Source organism: Anabrus simplex, chromosome 4 (assembly GCF_040414725.1).
Source record: "Anabrus simplex isolate iqAnaSimp1 chromosome 4, ASM4041472v1, whole genome shotgun sequence".
Taxonomy (NCBI): domain Eukaryota; kingdom Metazoa; phylum Arthropoda; class Insecta; order Orthoptera; family Tettigoniidae; genus Anabrus; species Anabrus simplex.
In genome coordinates, this window is record NC_090268.1 from 288,818,446 (window position 1) to 288,839,356 (window position 20,911).

Genomic DNA, 20,911 nt, shown 5'->3' on the forward strand with positions numbered 1-20,911 from the left:
CAACTGGAGTCGTAGCGTGCCGACACTAGCCAATGAGCGTGTGAGGTAGGAAGATTTCGGTAGTTTCCGCTGCTCTTCGTGAGTTCCCGCTTCATGTCGAAGGACGGCGGTGGTCAAGAGAGTGAGTGAGTGTTGTTCGTGGACCAGTTGTTATCTGAGTGTTTGTCAGAACGGTCGGAACAGCAAGTGTTTCTCTCAGTGACTGTGCTTGTGCCTTACGGCGCGGTGTTGTGTTGTGCTAGCAGTGTGGGGGAGGGTCTGCATGTTGTTGTGTGCGGGGACCCCATCACCCGTCTAAATGTGGAGACTTGGAGCACCGAGGCAGGGTCGCCCCGTCGCCGTGCACCCTCACCAATATGGTGGTCGCCACTGCCAGCTCACTAGCGTCTAGTGGTGCAGCGCCGCCCCCGTCTCGCGCCGTCGCCACCAAATACGACGACGATCTGTTCATCCGTACGAGCTGGACGGACGCCGCCGTCGCCCTCGCACAACTAGACAAGGTGAGTGTTTTCACGAATTCAGTTGTGCTCTTGACTCCAGTAGTGAAGCGTTCCTTCTTTCAGGCGCGCTGCAGCCTTTTAAATTATTGAAATAAATAGTATTCAGGATAATGTTTAATCATCTCCACTTCTTCTGTATACCTGAATTATGAGTTTTATACTATTCTATTGCATATTTTAACTCAACACTTCCAGCAGTTTCTTTTAAAATAAAATCAAGTGGACTACTGTGTTCATGTATTTTTCTATTAACTGTCAAATCTGAGATTGGCGATGCCTGTTTATTGAATAAATCCTTGGTATGATGACATTCATTCTTAGTATGTAATCAGATGAATAGCAGATGACATTTGCATGAGTTTCACATTAAAATTACCCTACTGTAGATTTCCTTGTTATCTTTTGAGAAAGACCGTAGGCCTGTAATTTAGAAATACTTTTTTAAAGAGTGTAGGAGGTGAAAATATAATGTTATCTGTTTTTAAAAATAGTCTGGTATTATTATTTACACTGATGTGTGAGAATTGATCTGTGCTCTAACTTCCGGTAACCTTAGCTGCTTCGTGGGTGGCCGGCACTCAGGGCGGTCACTGCGCTAAATGTTCCTGTCGCTCGTAAAGTGCATCGAAGCGCGATTCGCTTTCTGTTTATTGAGATGACATGAAATCACTTCTGTGAGCTGAGATTTCTTCGTAGCAACCTGTTTTCCAGCAACATATCAACTCTAATCATAATGAAGCACGGTGGAATTTCCTGGAAATAAATTTAACCACAGAGGAGCTGTCTCCAAAATAAATTCATTAAAGTTTTTTTCATGTAATCAATTACTATAAAATCTTCAGCGCTAGTCGGCAACTAACAGTGTTATTTGATATAATACATTCATAAATTATTCACTGTGTCTCTGTAGGCAGAATTACGTTTATCTAAGAGTCAGAACATTGGAACAACTTTGTTTTCCAATTCAGATTCAGAGTTATTTTTCAGTTTATGTCATATTCGTATCATATCACTCTCGAAACCAGAAGGGTATAGTTTTTATTGATTAACAGCTTCATTAGTCTCGGAAAGTTATGAGCTGTGACAGGATAAAAAGAAAAGAAGGAAATTATCGCTTCCCGGTTGACAGCTATGATTTGTAACTGTCATCGGCATAAATGTAATCGACTTTGTATAATTATTAAAATTGATATTTTATTGATTAATGTGATTATGTGACTGGCGATACGAGACTGCTGATCTAACTTTTTGTGTGAATTACATCCTCTGTTTATGTAATAACGGGTTTCAGTTATGAAGTGATTTTTTTTTATTCAGACTGCTTCTGTGGGGTTATCAGAAAGGCTAAAGAAACTCTAGTTTCGAACATTTCAAGAATCTGGTTATGAAATCACACGCATAATATTCCTGTTTTCAATTCCAGCACTAAAAGTTAGAATCATAATTTTCATATTACTGTCAGGGTAAAGTTATTGACATTACCGAACTCGATAGCTGCAGTGGCTTAAGTGCGGTCAGTATCCAGTATTCGAACCCCACTGTCGGTAGCCCTAAAGATGGTTTTCCGTGATTTCCCATTTTCACACCAGTGGGGCTACCTCAATTAAGGCCACGGTCGCTTTCTTCCCACTCGTAGCCCTTTCCTGTCCCACCGTCGCCATATGACATCTGTGCTGGTGGGACGTAAAGCAGCTTGTAAAAAAGTTACTGACATTATTTTATCTTCCTTTCGTTCTGTTTCGAATTTCCTTCTCGTGGTATATAGCCTACAGTTAAAAAAACTTCCTATAAATATACAGCGTGAAGTTAGTGGCCTCGATTATTGTATGCTGAACATTAGGCTCCAAGAAACCTTCATATTATTAATCTTTGTGTCATCCCCACGTAAGGGGGTGGCATAGCGATGGTTTGATTTTTGGAAATATTCCAGCGATACCGACAGTATGTTGCTATCAGGTTAGCGTTTAAATGTAAATGTCGGTATATAACCAAGGTGCTCGGACACGCGGACTTCCCTAGTTTATTCAAAGTATATTCAAGGTGTGAATTTCTCTCACTCTAGATAAGTGATGAGGTAGAACGAGTTTGTAGTCCAGGGTTACGAATTGTAATCCTATACCCAAATAATTGTATTTATACGCTCTACTAAATATGTTCCTTTACTCTAAATGAAACAAAATGACACGAAAATCATGCGTAATGAAAGAGTACCGAATGTTACGTAAAAAGATATTTTCCCTTCCGAGTGAGGGAAGAATAAAAGAAGTTGTATGTGTAAACCGTGAATGTACGCGACTAGGGCCAAGGTCGTCCCAGGTGGGAAGGGATCCAGTGAACAAGGGCGAACAGATTGTGACCCAATCTCAGTTAGCTTGAACGCCACCATCCTTTGCAAACTTCTAAGATATCCTTGGAGGGTTGAATGCGATGGATTAAACCATCTGCCTGCACGAGGCTACAATGCGCTGTTCGAGCCGAGCGGTGGAAGTAGCGCAGAGCTCCCCAGGAAGGTCAACCAACACAGAAGCAGGCGGAAGGGAAGAGAACTCGGCCTTGCTGTGGCGGCCAGCTGGCGGGCGGAGGGTCACCGCTCTCAGTCAACAGCGGGCTCCAAGACCAGGTCGCGCCTCCACTGCGGAATGAGACAAAATACCTCTTGTCGACAGTCACCTGGTTCCGTTATATATTGGCTGTTTGATTAATAATAATAATATTGTTATTAGTCTTACTGTTCCCTAACTACTTTTATGGTTTTCGGAGACACCGAAGTGCCGAATTTTATCTCGCAGGAGTATTTCTACGTTCCGGTAAATCAACGGATACGTATCTTGAGTATTCATCTCGAAGGCTGGGTTGATCCTCAACAGCTCCGCCATCATTGTCATAAATAGCCTAGGCGTTACTGAAAAGGCATAGTAGGGAAATAAGGTGTGAAGTAGTTTCCCGTTGCTTTCCTTGCCGAGACATAATTTGCTGTTACATACTGGAACTGTGCGCACCAATCAACTCAATGAGCGACGTTTTCACAGTATTCATACCAGGGACTGGCAGCACAAGGAATAGTGTCGTCGCTCAAATATCACTTGCTTTCATATCGTCTAAACCAAGGGTGAAACTGAGACAAGTCGATGAGAGTAACAGATAATTATGTTCTAGCCCACATCAGAAGGCATAGTGCTCTGTAAACCCTAAGTCTCGCTAGCAAATGCCCCTGTCATCACGAGGCTGGTGCATTCGGGAACTTGCAAATACCACCGGAGTGAGCTGGGGTTGAACCGCCATGTTGGGCTCAGAAGCCCAGCGCTCTACTGCCTGAACCACCGAGCTCGACACAGAATATGAAGGCTACGTAGGTATATAGATTGGATCACAAATTAAAAGGTAAAGAATCAAGCTGGTGAAAATGGACAATTTGACCAGAAGAAATAATGTCCGCCTCTGTGGTGTAGTGGTTACTGTGATTAGCTGCCACCCCCGGAGGCCCGCGTTCGATTCCTGGCTCTGCCACGAAATTTGAAAAGTGATACGAGGGTTGGACCGGGGATCATTCAGTCTCGAGAGGTCAGCTAAGTAGAGGGGGTTCGATGCCCACTTTAGCCATCCTCGAAGTGGTGTTCCGTGGTTTCCCACTTCTCCTCCAGGCAAATGCCGGAATGGTACCTAACTGAAGGCCACGGCCGCTTCCTGCCCTTCTTTCTCTCTTCCTTGTCTATTCCTTCCGATCTTCCCATCCCCCCAACAAGGCCCCTGTTTAGCATAGCAGGTGAGGCAGCCTGGGCGAGGTATTGGTCCTCCTTCCCGCCTCTGTGGTGTAGTGGTTACTGTGATTAGCTGCCCCCCCCCCCCCCGACCCCAAGTCTCACGCTCCAGGACACTCCCCTTGAGACGGTAGGAGGAAAAACTAACCTTTCCCTATCACAAGCGTGGGGGTCACGTTCAAATTCAGCGCGCGGGTCGTGTGTTTGACGTGCAGCCCGACGGCTATTGACAGTATTTATCACAGGCATATTGTAAAGGCATTTTGCTGATAATGTGTGCCTGTAGAAGTGTTACGGGGAAGGTGTCCTGATACCCGAAAAAAAAATTAAAAACTTTGGGTGGAGAGATCCTCACTCTGGGTAATAGCGAGAATCGCCGTGACTCTCGGGATTAGTCCTGTCAACTTTGACTCTCGTGTACTTGCGTGGAACGTGTCGTAGCACTATGGAGACAAATTCAGAAGCTCACCTTTTATCTGGGACGAAAAGGTATATTCTACAACTGCTCGCTTGTCTTGGAGATGGAACTTCTGATCGGCAGCATGGCTGAAGAAGATGAACATCCAGGAAGCTGGTCGAGTTCGACAGTGTTCCAAACGAAGCGTCCGTGAACTGCGAAAAGGCAATGTCCCAGCATTTGCATGGTACTAAAATTGTACAGGAGAGAAGTCAAAGGAAAGGAAACTTGATGGTTCGCAACTAATTTGATAGTGTAAAATATGCATTTGTTTATTATCCTGGGCGGAGAACCTCTGGCGGTGTTTCGATGTCCACGGTACGGTAACTCTGATACAGTATATACAGAGTAAGTCGAATTACTCCAATTCTCTTTGAGGAGACGGCACCACAAGAAAATGATAAAAGTACGTTTTTGGTCTTGTTATTATTTGCTAATTTTACACCCTATCAAATGATACTCAATGAAATGAAAGCGTAATTAGAGGTCACAAAAAAAAAATGAAATGGCGTATGGCTTTTAGTGCCGGGAGTGTCCGAGGACATGTTCGGCTCACCAGCTGCAGGCGACCTGCGCGTCGTGATGAAGACGACACACCCAGCCCCCGTGCCAGCGAAATTAACCAATGATGATTAAAATTTCCGTCCCTGGCGGGAATCGAACCCGGGACCCCTGTGATCAAAAGCCAGCACGCTAACCATTTAGCCATGGAGCCAGACAGAGGTCATAACAATACCCCTATAATAATAATAATAATAATAATAATAATAATAATAATAATAATAATAATAATTGCGTGTGGCCTCCGGAGAGGCCTGGTGCAGGTCTTTTGATCTGACTCCCGTAGGCGACCTGCGCGTCGTGATGAGGATGAAATGATGAAAAGACGACACATACACCCAGTCCCCGTGTCAGGGGAATTAACCAATTATGGCTAAAATTCCCGACCCTGCCGGGTATAGAACCCGGGACCCCTCTGGCCAAATGTCAGAACGCTTACCATTTAGCCACGGAACCGGACAATACCCCTGTCCGTAAGCGAATTATATCGACCAGCATATGCAGCCGCATTCCTTACCTCATATTGTTTCTGAGGAGCGTCTATCTCTCACTTCTGCATTTTACAAGGTTGTTCTGAGAGGGTACTGATCTGTCTATAATGAATAAGAATTACTTCTAAAATACGAATGAGTACCACACGGCAAAGGCAATAGAAGGTGGCCGTGCTGTTTGAGGTGCGCAACTGTGAGCTTGCATCCGTAAGATAGTGGGTTCGAACCCCACTGTCGGCAGCCTTGAAGATAGTTCCGTGGTTTCCTGTTTTCACACCAGGAAAATGCTGGGGTTGTATCTTAATTAAGGCCACGGCCGCTTCCCACTCTTGGGCCTTTCCTATCCCATCGTCGCCATAAGACGTATCTGTGTCAGTGCGACGTAAAACAAATTCTTTAAAAAAAAAAATTAAAAATAGCAGTAGGTTTAGTATCGGAATAGTTCCATTGAGGACAGTCACCATGGCTAACCACATAGTGTTCTGAAGAGTACAGTGGAAGGAGGTTAATTATCTTCATGTACGCATAATTCCATTGGGGACGGTCATCAGAGTTAACCACGTGTACAGTAGTTCTGAAGAGTATACAGTGGAAAGAGATTTAGTATTGTAATATTTCCATTGGGGACGGTCATCAGAGTTAACCACGTGTACAGTAGTTCTGAAGAGTATACAGTGGAAAGAGATTTAGTATTGTAATATTTCCATTGGGAACGGTCACCAGTACGCTAACCATCTAATCATGGAGCCGGACACAGCATAACTTTTGGTGATGCTGTTGGAGGATCTAACCAACCTGCGGCTGATGTCTTGACGAACAGAGTTGTAATGTCTTCTTGACATTTGGTGAATGCCTCTTTCATTGCCAGAATGCCTGTAAATTGTGCGGTAATAAAGTGGTGGAACTTTGAGCTTGTGTTCGCGGTATAGTGGGTTTGAACCCGACCATCAGCAGCCCTGAAGACGATGTCTGTGATTCGTCATTTTCACACTTGGCAAACGCCGGGTCTGTACCTTAATTACAGCTACGGTACTTGTCTTCTCAGTTCTATCATCAGCTGTCAACTTGTCCATGCCGGGCTCATCACTTTTATCTGTCTTATCTGTGACTTCCCTTGGTCACTCTTGTTCTCTTCCGACTCGAGTCCTCCCCAATTAAGAGTTGACCACCACAATCCGGAAAATATGTTTATAAATACCACGGCCGACTTGATGCGTCGCTCTAGCTAGCTCCGAGCGCAGTGAGGGATCTAGTCGGCCGTGATAAATACACACGCACATACACTGGATAGGCTACCTAGAAAACATTACCAACAATTTCAAGTCTACAGAGAAATAATAGAACTCGTTAAGTGTATATGCATGTGAGAGGTCTTGTTTCTTTATACATGCACCATCATATGTCTCTGGTACGTGAGCCATTTTCAGCCTATCGCTGCACACGAGTTTCTATTCCCCGCAAATACCTGCTTACACTATATTTCGTACTCCCTGCTGTATATCCATTGTTCAACGATTCGTTTTGTAATTTCAGCAGTAATGCTATCTAGCGGAGATGTGTAGAACCATAAGAAACAAAGCCTTAACTAACAACAATAGTCAGTATTATGTTATTGTTGAGGACTTAGACATTGTAGGTCATCACACCTTGTTTTCTTGCCGGGCTGAGTGGTTCAGACGGTTCAGGCGTTGGCCATCTTACCCACACTTGGCAGGCTTGATCCTGGCTCAGTCCGGTGGTATAAAGTGCGGCCAGTATCCAGTATTTGGGAAATAGTGGGTTCGAGCCCCACTGTTGGCAGCCCTGAAGATGGTTTTCCGTGGTTTCCCCATTTTCACACCAAGCAAATGCTGGGGCTGTGCCTTAATTAAGGCCAAGGATGCTTCCTTCGCACTCCTAGCCCTTTCCTATCCCATCGTCGCCGTAAGACAGCTGTGTCAGTGCGACGTAAAGCAACTAGAAAAAAAAAGTCTGGTGGTATTTTTAAGGTGCTCAAATACGTCAGCCTCGTATAGCCCGTACGGTATACTGTAAATGCATCAGATACCAAAGTTTGGAAATTGAAACTTGTATAATTTCTGTTATCTCGGCTTACACCTATTTAGGTAGAACTAATATATCCGGAGACAATCTGTTTTAACACAAACGTCCGCTGGAATCAGTTCTATAGCATTACGTGCGTAAAAGAACTTCTGAGGGACAAAATTCCGGCACCTCAGCACCTCCGAAAACTGTCAAAAGTAGTTAGTGGGATGTAAAAAAGTACAATAACGATATCTTATTTTCTTCTGGCTGAGCGATAATATGGCATTCGACGTCTAGGCTTTCAACTCCTCCTCCTCCTCCTCCTCCTCCTCCTCCTCCTCCTCCTCCTCCTCCTCCTCCTCCTCCTCCTCCGCTCCTATTAATGATTGTCTTTTCTCCCTCTCATTCTTCGAGTGATCGTTCCTTCATGTTTGTCTTCACATTTCGAATTTCGATAGTCATCTTTATTATGCTCCTGATCAATCGGGGCTAATGACCACGCGGTTCTGCAGCTTGGGGATACAAATTCAAATTCGCGAAAATATCCATTATTACAGCCCGTACAGAATAAATGCATCAGATACAAAAGTTTGGAAATTGAAACTTGTATAGTTTTTGTTATGTCGGCCTACATCTTTTTAGATCGAACTAATATATCCGGAGACAATCTTTTTTAACACAAACGTCCACTGGAATCAGTGCTATAGCATTACATGTGTAAGCTGCATAGAACTCGAGCTATTTGATGGTATCCAATACTCGGCGGTGGGCCTCGCGTAAAAAACGACAACCCACTTTCCATTCCGTTGGCAACCATTCATTGATAACTTTATATGGTTCTGGTCAGGCTCGACTTTCTTGCCATAAGAAGATATTTGCATCTGCTGTCTGTTTATTGAAATATTGACGTGCTCGTTGAAATCTCCTCGGGAAACCTTTGTCTGCTAACTTCTGGCGTGAAGACTTCTGGAAACAATAAAAGGTAGGCCTACAGGACTTATGGGAGGTGTTTGGAAGAAAAGCAGATTACTTGTCGGCAACGTTTTGTGTTTCGCTGCTGTGTTTTCTATTTTATCTCCAGAAAAATGTATTTTAACAATCAGGTATGGATAATCCATCCCCATAGAGTTGGTGTCAGGAAGACCATCCGGCAGTAAAACGGGGCCAAATCCACATCCGCACTCGCGACTCCACAGATGTGAAAAAAGGCTGTAGAAAGAAGGAGAAGAAGAAGAAGGCCTCGATAACGCGCAGAATGGATAATCGATATTTTTTTTTTCTATTTGCTTTACGTCGCACTGACACAGATATGTCTTATGGAGACTATGGGATAGGAAAGGCCTAGAAAGTGGAAGGAAGCGGCCGTGGCCTTAATTAAGATACAGCCCCGGCATTTGCCTGGTGTGAAAATGGGAAACCACGGAAAACCATCTTCAGGGCTGCCGAAAGTGGGGCTCGAACCCACTATCTCCCGATTACTGGATACTGGCCGCACTTAAGCGACTGCAGCTATCGAGCTCGGTAATCGATATTTTTAATAATAATGCTATCGGTTTTACGCCTCACCTTTACGATTTTTGGATATGCCGAGGTGCCGGCATTTTGTCCCGCAAGAGTTATTTTTTACGTCCCGGTAAATCTACAGACATTAGGCTGACGTATTCGAACACTTTCAAATACCACCAGTCTGAGCCAAGATCGAACCCGGCAACTTGGGATCAGAAGGCCAGAGATTTAGCGTCTGATCAACTCAGCACGGCGATCGAGAGTTTTCGGTATATTTCTTACTGCCAGTAACATTATAGAAGAGTTCATACCAGTAATACAATTAATAGTTGTTTAATTCCATTTGTACATTAAAGCGTTTCAAGGCTTTGTTGAGTTCGCCACCGTAGTCACATACAGTGTTCTTTCATTCATTAAGAGATGTATGCAAAGCGCCCAGTGTTGTTTTCGCGGAAATAAACAGGCTACAATAGTGACTGACTGATTGTACTTAATTTTATGAAATATTTATTCAAGCTTACATTTAAAAGCCGAGTTGTGGAGACTTTTTTTTTTCCTTGGGCCGCGGCACATAATGTCTCTGTGTGTGTTTTTAATCTCAGAGGCTGGTAGGACCTTCAAATAGCAACGCCAGAAATTATGGTGGCGCCGTAATGAGACGTATGCGGTATCATGAGGAATGAGGTAATTTGCCATTGCTTTCCACACTGGGGGGTGAAGGTACTGTTGCAGCATGACCAGGCCTATCAGCAGGATCTTTCATAACCTAGTTGTGCTCCAAATATGATCGCAGCACCTTCCATACCTCAGCAGCTTCCCTACTCTCACAACCATAAATGTGACTGAGACTTCAGGAAGCTGCATTTTGCTCTGGCCAGTGTCAAGAGACACATGTAAAAAAAAAAAAAAATACTGCATTCATCAAGAAATAGTAACAAAGGCATAATATCTATTTTTTTAATGCAGTTTTCCTTCTTTCAGTTCAAAACGGCCAATATGATAGCAGTCTGCAGAGCCCGCTCGGTTGTGTGCTTTACGCCCCCAAGGCGATGTATTTGCCACCTTTGTTTATGAGGCCGTGACATGCATTTTTCCCCGCCGTTGGATAGCCCTCCACCCACCTACTCAACAATCTTCGATTACGTCGGCTTCTTCAGAATCTGGCCCTCCCTTTGTTACATGAAGTCTTATAATCCTCAGACTTTATTTAATCATCGATCAGTGAGTCATCAATATGAAAAACCTGACGAACTTGATATGACACTTGTCCTCCCACAGGGCGAGGGCAGTCAACACGCTTCGGATTAGAGCTACTGTATTGTTGATGGCAGCAGAGGAAAGGTTATTGATATTCGTAACTAGAGGATTACCAAGCTATAGAGATAGCTTGTTCCCGCCTCCAGAACTATTTCTATAGGATGAGTCCCTTCGCGGTCGCTGATTCTTTCTAGGAGCTGGCGGTAGTTTTGCCCATCAACCCCGTGTACTGTTGTGTAGAACCTTTTAATAGCCAATGTCAAGGAAGCCCGAACATTTTTGTATGGCGGGCCAAATGCAAGAAACCAAGGGGCGTGCGGCATAAGACTTTATTTATTTATTTATTTATTTATTTATTTATTTATTTATTTATTTATTTATTTATTTATTTACTGCTGAAGGTAACACAGAGAAGCTATAGGAGTTTGTTCCTACAACGTCCTACGCCCGCAACGCGTTCTGTACACTCTCAGCATAAACGCTCTATTTCGTCTGGCTGTGCTGAACTCCTTCGTCCATCACCATACAGCGGCAGGTTACAGTCATAGGAAAATACACCTTCGAATGTCGAATCGAGGGCAATAACCTGTCGGAAGGGGATTTTCACTGTCTACCCGGGTTGCAATGATGAACAACGTGGAACACAGCAGTAACAGGTTGTTTTTCCTGCAGTGAAATAACAAACATATCCATAGTCGAATACGTAAATTTGATAGGAATATATTACACTATAGTTTATATGTGATTTCATTTGAAATGAATTATTTCCTCTATTACAGTGCACATTTGGAAATATAATAAATACCACGCTTTCTCATTAATGTTCTTAGAGGGAAAGTGTCGGGGAAGAAAGGAGGAGGATGGCCTAGGAGGAAAATATCGAGAAGAGACTAGGATGTGACATTTATATGACACTGAAAAGTACAGAAAATGACAAGAGAGTCGTAGGATCGACAAGACGTTCCGTTTACGATTTGAATGAAGTGTGCAATTAGTTGTATAACTTGCATTGTGATTATATTTACTAATAGGGCTTACCTTATAAATATTACGAGTACTTGATTATGTTGTATGAAGGATATTTTAGGAAGAGCTATTATTTTCGAATATGTTCAGTGCTTCATCTGTCTAGTGTGTCACCGCACGCCACCGAGTCATTATAGTATCCCTGACAAAGAGACAGTGTGTTTAGTTAACTAATTTCTTCTAATGATGGTTAAAATAAGTTCCAGAGACGTAATCAAACATTTTATTCCATTATTCAACAGGATAAGATGGAGGAAAAAGCACTCTTAACTCATCATTGCCCTTGCTCGAGATAAAACTTTTAGCTTTGGCTTTCCAGCGGCAACATGAGAAGTGTTCTAGCTCTCTAGGTTTTGAGGTTTGGTGATTCCTCTGCAACCTTTGTTATTTGGGCAACGATTAGTCCTTGATGTTGCAGTAGACCTAATTAACCTATTATCTAAGACAGTATGGAAGCAAGGTACGCAAGAATCATACCCAAATATGTCTCAACTTACAATCAATTCGATCCCTTTGCATATAAATTATACGTCCCACTGTATTTGTGTTAATAAAGTTATTGGTTTTCAAGTTCCACTAACTAGTTGTATAATTTTCGGAGGCGCCCATTTTCACGAAATTTTTCCCCACAGGTGTTCTTTCTCATGCTGGTCAATCTAATCATGATGAGGTTGTTGCACGACCACTGCAAAAACGATAAAGCTTCAATACTTTGGTTACATCATGAGAAATAGAAACAGATACTGTCCATTGCAAGACATTCTGCAAGGAAAGTTACCTAGAAAGAGAGGTGTTGACAGGAGACGAATCTCCTGGCTAAAAAAAAAAAAACTCAAGAGATTAGATTCTCTAGAAATCGGCAGAATTATTCCAAGCAACTCACAACAGAGAAAGCACAGTCAAAATGGTTGTCGACTTCCGGACCAGATAGGAACTAGAAGAAGAAGAACATGCTGTTGATGTCATATTTGTTCTAGAGTACTGTATATAGAATAGGCCTATTTGTGCTTAATAGAGTTTAGTATTTGGAAAGCCAATATGAGAAAGAGAAACCGCAGAAATTAATTACAGGAATGGCAAACTGTGTTGTCGGAACCCGTGCGTATCCTGAGTTTGTCGGAACTGACGGCGCTACCATTTTTGATCTTATTATTTAAAACTAAAGATAGATAGACTGTATTGAAAATAGCATCAATTAGGAACTCTTGACGACTAGGAATTTGAGTCAATGAAGTAGATTGGCCCTTTGCTTATCCACCAAAAGAATTCAGAGGAGGAGCTCGAAATGAATTGCTTGTTAACTGCACCCTGTAGCTGATCTAATTATTTGATTACTCCGTTTGACAAGTTTTGCATTGACTCGAGTGCAGCCATTAAAAGAGATTAATTGCGTAACGAGAGACTAGCTGAGAAGATCGTGGACCTCTTCATCGTAGTGGCCGGTCAGACCATCGTCAGGTGAAGTGCGTGGTTCTTCATTCTTGACTTGGCCAAGAGAACCCACAACAAAGTCGTAAGCCCCGATGGTTATATATAAGACTTGGAACTTAATAACGATATTCAAATATTTGATGTACAAACTAACCGCTGCGTGACGTAATTAAGAGCTTGAAGGCCGTGGAATCCGATTCCGGCCCAGCTTGCTTGTCATTTAAGAGCGCTTAAATATGAGACACCTGAGTGAAATTAAACTTTTATTTCTATTGGCTTTACGTCGCACCGACACAGATAGGTCTTATGGCGACGATGGGACAGGAAAGGGCTAGAACTGGGAAGGAAGCGGCCGTGGCCGTAATTAAGGTACAGCCCCAGCATTTTCCTGGTGTGAAAATGGGAAACACGGAAAACCATCTTCAGGGCTGCCGACAGTGGGGTTCGAACCTACTATCTCCCGAATACTGGATACTGGCCGCGCTTAAGCGTCTGCAGCTATCAAGCTCGGTAATTAAACTTTCGTACCCCTTTTTAGGGCAGAGCACAAGCATCCCACCATCTAGTAAGATCTATAGTAGTTGATGGAAATTGAATCGTTGTTGTTTTTATTAGGGGAATCCTGAAAGACAAAACTGTTTACAATTTGTTGTACGTCGTACGGACACAGATAGATATTATGGCGATGATGGAAAAAAGAAAAGGCTAGGAGTGGGAAGAAAGCGGCCGTGGCCTTGCTTCAGTACAGCCCTAGCATTTGCCTTGTGCGAAAATGGGAAACCACGGAAAACCATCTTCAGGGCTACCGACAGTGGGGGTTGAACCCACTATCTCCCGAATGCCAGCTCACACTTGCGTGACCCTAACCGCACGGCCAACTCACTCGATAGACATAACAATCTATTATGAAGCTGTATTATTATTATTAGGCCTATTATTATTATTATTATTATTATTATTATTATTATTATTATTATTATTATTATTATTATTATTATTATTATTATTATTATTATTTACGATGAGGCCTGCTAGAAACGACACGTCAATTTCAATTAAACCTTCTTTGTTCTTTCCTACTCCGTTCTTTCAAGTAAACCTTCGCCATTGCACTGTTTTATTCTTCTATCTTCAGGCCACTTTGGACCGCGTTTTCTTTTCATTCTTCCTATTCTTAAAACTTTCTTGATAAAATCTCTCTTTTTATAGTTTCCTCTTCCCCTATTTTATTTATTTCTAAATCTTTCTTGACCTCTCGCATCCAGCGTGCATTATTATTATTATTATTATTATTATTATTATTATTATTATTATTATTATTATTATTATTATTATTATTAAGAACCTCTGTGACTCAAGCGGCAGCGCGCCGGCCTCTCATCGCTGGATTCCGTGGTTCAAATCCCGGTCACTCTATGTGAGATTTGTGCTGGACAAAGCGGAGGCGGGGCAGGATTTTCTCCGGGTACTTCGGTTTTTCCTGTCATATTTCATTCCAGCAACACTCTCTAATATATTTTCATTTCATCTGTCAGTCATTAATCATTGCCCCAGAGGAGTGCGACAGGCTTCGGCAGCCAGCACAATTCCTATCCTCGCCGCTAGAGGGGGCTTCATTCATTCCATTCTTGACGCGGTCGGATGACTGGAAACAGGCTGTGGATTTTCATTATTATTATTATTATTATTATTATTAGACTATTATTATTTTCCGAGTAACTATTTTCGATGGTATTCGGAGACACCGAGGAGCCGGAATTTTGTCCCGCAGGAATCCTTTTACATGCAAGTGAACTTACCGACACGAGTTTGACGTATTTGGGCACCTTCAAAATAATAATAATAATGTTATTGGATTTACGTCCCACTAACTACTTTTTACGGCTTTCGGAGACGCCGAGGTGCCGGAATTTAGTCCCTCAGGAGTTTTTTACGAGCCAGTGAATCTACCGACACGATGCTGACGTATTTGAGCACCTTCAAATACCACCGGACTGAGCCAGGATCGAACTTGCCAAGTTAGGGATGAAGGCCAGCGCCTCAACCATCTGAGCCACTCAGCGCACCAGCACCTTCAAATACCAGCGGACTGAGCGAGGATCGAACCTGCCAAGTTGGGGTCAGAAAGCCAGCGCGTCAACCACTGGAGCCACTTAAGTGAGGTAAGGGTGTATTCTGCCTGAAGGCAGGTCCGAACCTCCGCAGAGGTGTAACTGCTCCGGAGTTTACGTACGGTAGGGTGACCAGTTCCTTTCCGCTCCTCCATTCCCTTACCCCCCCACCAACAGCGCGTGGCACCCATCCATATCTTGACCACGCCCAATGTTGCTTAACTTCGGAGATACATTCAGCCCGGCTATTATTATTATTATTATTATTATTATTATTATTATTATTATTATTATTATTATTATTAAAATCAATCAAAAGTATTTTTATTGACAATTGGGCTTCAGTGAGAATTAATTTTAGAATGAGTTCTTGGTTCAGGGTACGTTCAGGAGTTAGACAAGGCTGTAATCTTTTACCCTTGCTGTTCGTAGTTTACATCGATCATCTGCTGTAAAGTATAACGTGGCAGGGAGGGATTCAGTTAGGTGGAAATGTAGTAAGCAATCAGGCCTATGCTGACGACTTGGTCTTAATGGCAGATTGTGTTGAAAGCCTGCAGTCTAATATATTGGAACTTTAAAATAGGTTCAACGAGTATGGTATGAAAATTAGCCTTTCGAAGACTAAATTGATGTCAGTAGGTAAGAAAGTCAACAGAATTGAATGTCAGACTGGTGATACAAAGGTGGAACAGGTAGATAATTTCAGATACTTAGGTTGTGTGTTCTCCCAGGATGGTAATATAGTGAGATTGAATCAAGGTGTAGTAAAGCTAATGCATTGTGCTCGTATGTGCGATCAACAGTGTTCTGTAAGATGGAAGTCAGCTCCCGGACGAAACTACCTTTACATTGGTCTGTTTTCAGATCAACTTTTCTTTACGGGAGCGAAGGCTGGGTGAACTCAGGATATCTTATTCATAAGTTAGAAGTAAGAGACATGAAAGTAGCGAGAATGATTGCTGGTACAAAAAGGTTGGAACAATGGCAGAAGGGTTCTTGGAACTAGGAGATAAAGGCTAAGATAGGAATGAACTCGATGAATGAAGCTGTACGCATAAACCGGCTTCGGTGTTAGGGTCATGTGAGGCGAATGGAGGAGGAGGGGTTACCTAGGAAAATAAAGGACTATGTAATGGAGAGTAAGAGAAGTAGAGGGAGACCAAGAGGACGATGGGTAGACTCACTTTCTAACGATTTAAAGACAAGAGGTATAGAACTAAATGAGGCCACAGCACTAGTTGCAAATTTAGGATTGTGGCGATGTTTAGTAAATTAACAGAGGCTTGCAGACTGAACGCTGAAAGGCATAACGGTCTATAATGATAATGTATATGTGTTTATTATTATTATTATTATTATTATTATTATTATTATTATTATTATTTTTATTTTTATTTTTATTATTATTATAGTAGAATACGTTTTCCCGGAGAACCTACTTAGTCAAGAGACGACACAACGATAGAGTTTTCAACAGCCGTATAGGCATGCCATGGTCATAGTTATCATCAATCATTGTTAAGTTTCACTTCAGTGTATGAAAACATAAATTAGCCTATTTACTCGTATGTATTACATATGTGTGTGCGTTTTAAACACTGTCAGGACAAAAACTGTCTCTAAGAATAAAATGTTGTTGGGTATTCATCCCGAAGGCTGGTTTGATCCTCCACAGCTCCGCCAACAGCTGTCTTAAATTGCCTAGGCGTCACTGAAGAGGCATGCTAGGGAAATGAGGAGTGAGGTAGTTTCCCGTTGCTTTCCTCACCAAGCCAGAATTTTCTATTACATATCAGTCTTCAAGCCCACTGAAATGCACGCACCAACCGACCCTATGAGCAATATTTCCACGCCAATCATAACAGGTACTAGCTGCATAAGGAATGGTATTATTAGCATCGCTCATACCCCAGTCACTTTCATATTGTCAAAGCCAAGGATGAGACTGAGGCAGGTCAATGAAAGTAACAAATTTATTCTAGCCCATACCAGAAGACATAGTGCTCTGTAAACACTGCATCTTGCCAGTAAAGCAGTCATAAACACATTGTGGGGTGAATTATGTTTTGTATAATAATTAAAAGGAAATATGATAAATTATAAATGCCAGGAACATACAATACTATGCGGTCAGTCTTTATTTCGAGCAGCTATACAAATCAGTTCTTTTATTCTTTATTATCGGGAAGCACGTGCTTGTGGATGGCAAGAAATCAGCTCGTTGTCCGACTCGTTGGCTGAATGGTCAGCGTACTGGCCTTCAGTCCAGAGGGTCCCGGGTTCGATTCCCGGCCGGGTCGGGGATTTTAACCTTAATTGGTTAATTCCAATGGCCCGGGGGCTGGGTGTTTGTGCTGTCCCCAACATCCCTGCAACTCACACACCACACATAACACTATCCTCCACCACAATAACACGCAGTTACCTGCACATGGCAGATGCCGCCCACCCTCATCGGAGGGTCTGCCTTACAAGGGCTTCACTCGGCTAGAAATAGCCACACGAAATTATACCAAAGATGTTTGTACAAACTTGGTTCGCAGGCTAAAGCTTGTTTGTGTGGACATGTTCAAGCCGTGTCTTCACCCGCGGAAAATATTTTCAGTTGTACAAAACAAACCGATGTACGTAATTATTTCAAGGAATCTGTCCCCGAATTTACGATGCTGTATGGATCATTACCATGCCTTTGGAATATAAAGTCGAAGATATATTCCGTTTCATCCTATAACCTACTACTCTAAGAGGAGAAAACAGGCAATCGTCGTGCTTGCGGGATATTTGTAAACAATAAGTGTACGGAGATAGGGGCTGCGTGGCCAAGGTGATTCGCCCGTAAGGACGTGAATTCGAATCCCCCCCAGAAAGTGGTAAAATTTAAGAAACGAGATTTCCACTTCCGGAAGTGCACATAGCCCTGTGTATCAAGTTATTTCCTGGGCGCAAAGGCGGCGGGGCGTAGAGCTAACCATTCTACCCCATCAAGTGCCGAGGTTACAGATAGTGGAAGCCTTTATCGTTCACCCCTGCATGGGCCTTCATCGCCTGTAAGGAGATGACTTTGCTTTGCTTTGCTTTGCTAAGTATACGGTTACCGACCCCCCCGCGATTTCCTTTTCAAGAATGAACAGCAGAACACTTCTTAAGAGAACACTTCTTAAATATATATACATTCACTCGACCACATTGTTGTGATTTCGACATTAACCCCCTATTCTTGTTCCGAAGACGAATTTTGTCATTATGAAGTTTACGCAGACTTACTTCCACCTTATGGACGCAGATCGGTGTTACGTCTATGTTGTGCAAACTATACTGTACAAGTACTTCGCTGCGGAGTCGGTGCGATGTAAACAATTTGAAAATAAATAAATAAATAAAGTCCGCCTCTGTGGTGTAGTGGTTAGTGTGATTAGCTGCCACCCCCGGAGGCCCGGGTTCGATTCCCGGCTCTGCCACGAAATTTGAAAGTGGTACGAGGGCTGGAACGGGGTCCACTCAGCCTCGGGAGGTCAACTGAGTAGAGGTGGGTTCGATTCCCACCTCAGCCATCCTAGAAGTGGTTTTCCGTGGTTTCCCACTTCTCCTCCAGGCAAATGCCGGGATGGTACCTAACTTAAGGCCACGGCCGCTTCCTTCCCTCTTCCTTGTCTATCCCTTCCAATCTTCCCATCCCCCACCAAGGCCCCTGTTCAGTATAGCAGGTGAGGCCGCCTGGGCGAGGTACTGATCATTCTCCCCAGTTGTATCCCCCGATCCAATGTCTGAAGCTCCAGGACACTGCCCTTGAGGCGGTAGAGGTGGGATCCCTCGCTAAGTCCGAGGGAAAAGCCAACCCTGGACAATAAACAGATTAAGAAAGAAAGAAAGAATAAATAAATAAATAAATGTTAATCTGAAAAATGCGCCATACTTGTGACATGTCTCCGCAGTTTAACCACTACTTGCTCATCTTCAGTCGGAGGAATGCGAAGACCGCTAATTCACGACTTTGCACACCGCCCGTTATGGTGTCAAGATCTACTGATTTACATGATCGTCTTTATAATGTTCTTGCAAGTATATAACAAGGAGCTGAAAGTTAAACAAGGTGTACCTGAAACCGGTCTTTATTGTACAAGGTTCCTAAACTTGTCGGTGAGCTTGCATCCGGGAGATAGTAGGTTCGAATCCCACTATCGGCAGCCCTGAAAATGGTTTTCCGTGGTTTCCCATTTTCACACCAGGCAAATGCTGGGGCTGTACCTTAATTAAGGCCACGGCCGCTTCCTTCCAACTCCTAGGCCTTTCCTATCCCATCGTCGCCATAAGACCTATCTGTGTCGGTGCGACGTAAAGCCCCTAGCAAAAAAAAAAAAAAAAAAAAACTTGTCGGTATGCTGGTGTGTGGCCATGCGTACAGGTAAACTAGCCTCAATGTCATGTTTTCATTCGAACGTGCGCCGGTACTACACAGAAACTTCCATGTCTTATGTATTCTTAGCAGCTCTTCTGCCCATAGAGAGCACCATTACTCGCTTACTTCCTTTCATTATGGAAGGTAATGAAATAGCTGAAGTTGCTTCTCATGCTGTATGCATGCTCCTGGCGTTTAGACTACGTGCTCTACCGCTTCATACTGTGACGAAACAGCACGGCACACTGGGTGGCCGTGTGACGTAATCAGATTGTTATGACGACAGGAGAGGAGGGGCGCTGTTGCCATGTCTCGGCCTCAGGTAGTGGTTTGACGTCAGATGAATGTGTGAGATAATCAAGAGGTAAGAAATAAACAGATTGAAGGAAATTCATTCACAGCTGCTCTACCATCTCTATTTATGATCGAGTCGAGTCCTTTTTTTAAAAAAAATCAGGGAGATATCTTTATGTGGTTATTGGCGCTGTGTCTCTGTATTGGTATTGACGTACAACGGATTTTACAAATTAATTTCGTTACAGAAAGTCCTACATCTTGACACTGGCTGTATCCTTGGACTAGTGATAAAATGTCATCACCGAGCTCGATAGCTGCAGTCGCTTAAGTGCGGCCAGTATCCAGTAATCGAGAGATAGTGGGTTCGAGCCCCACTGTCGGCAGCCCTGAAGATGGTTTTCCGTGGTTTCCCATTTTCACACCAGGCAAATGCCGGGGCTGTACCTTAATTAAGGCCACGGCCGCTTCCGTCCACTTCCTAGACCTTTCCTATCCCATCGTCGCCATAAGACATATCTGTGTCGGTACGACGTTAAACAAAATAGCAAAAAAAAAAATGTCATAATTTTCTCCACCAGGGATAAAACAGGTCTGCATGACTTGAAAGCATCGTTACAATGTGGTCCTTACTTAAGACATAGGCCATCAATAGGCGTGACATTGCATTATCGACGGCTCAGACTACCTGTTGGAATCTACATCTCTACTGAGGGAATGTGCCTTCACGTATATTATATAGCTCTCTTTCAGGAGCCTGTCGTTCTAGTTGGCATTGCCTATATATTTTAAATGCTAATCATCAATCACTGAGTTCTTCATTTTGACATCCCACTACGCCAGAGTTAAAGAGAAAAAGTACAATATAACAGCTGAGAAGAAACTAAAAAACTAAAATGACTTATTCTTATAACCAAATCGAACATTTTGAATTCTAAAAATGTTTCTTTTTTTTTTTTTTACTTTCACCACTTTTGTGCAGTGAACCTAGTACTGTATTCATATAATTTTGTGTTTTAGGAGACATTAATTATCTATGATATACTGGGCAGCACAAAGACGGTACCATACGATCTACGCTGAATCATATGTCTA

The 20,911-nt window shown here is 42.9% G+C and overlaps 1 protein-coding gene across 1 annotated transcript in view; it reads left to right on the plus strand.

Annotated features, from left to right (window-relative positions):
- The first annotated feature begins 242 nt into the window (after positions 1-242).
- Positions 243-20,911, plus strand: part of ptc (protein patched) — a 171,429-nt gene continuing 150,760 nt past the window's right edge. Inside the window, exon 1 of the mRNA XM_067146079.2 lies at positions 243-500. Coding sequence (XP_067002180.1) covers positions 357-500 — 144 coding nt within the window. The 5' untranslated portion in view covers positions 243-356. The remainder of the gene's footprint in view (positions 501-20,911) is intronic.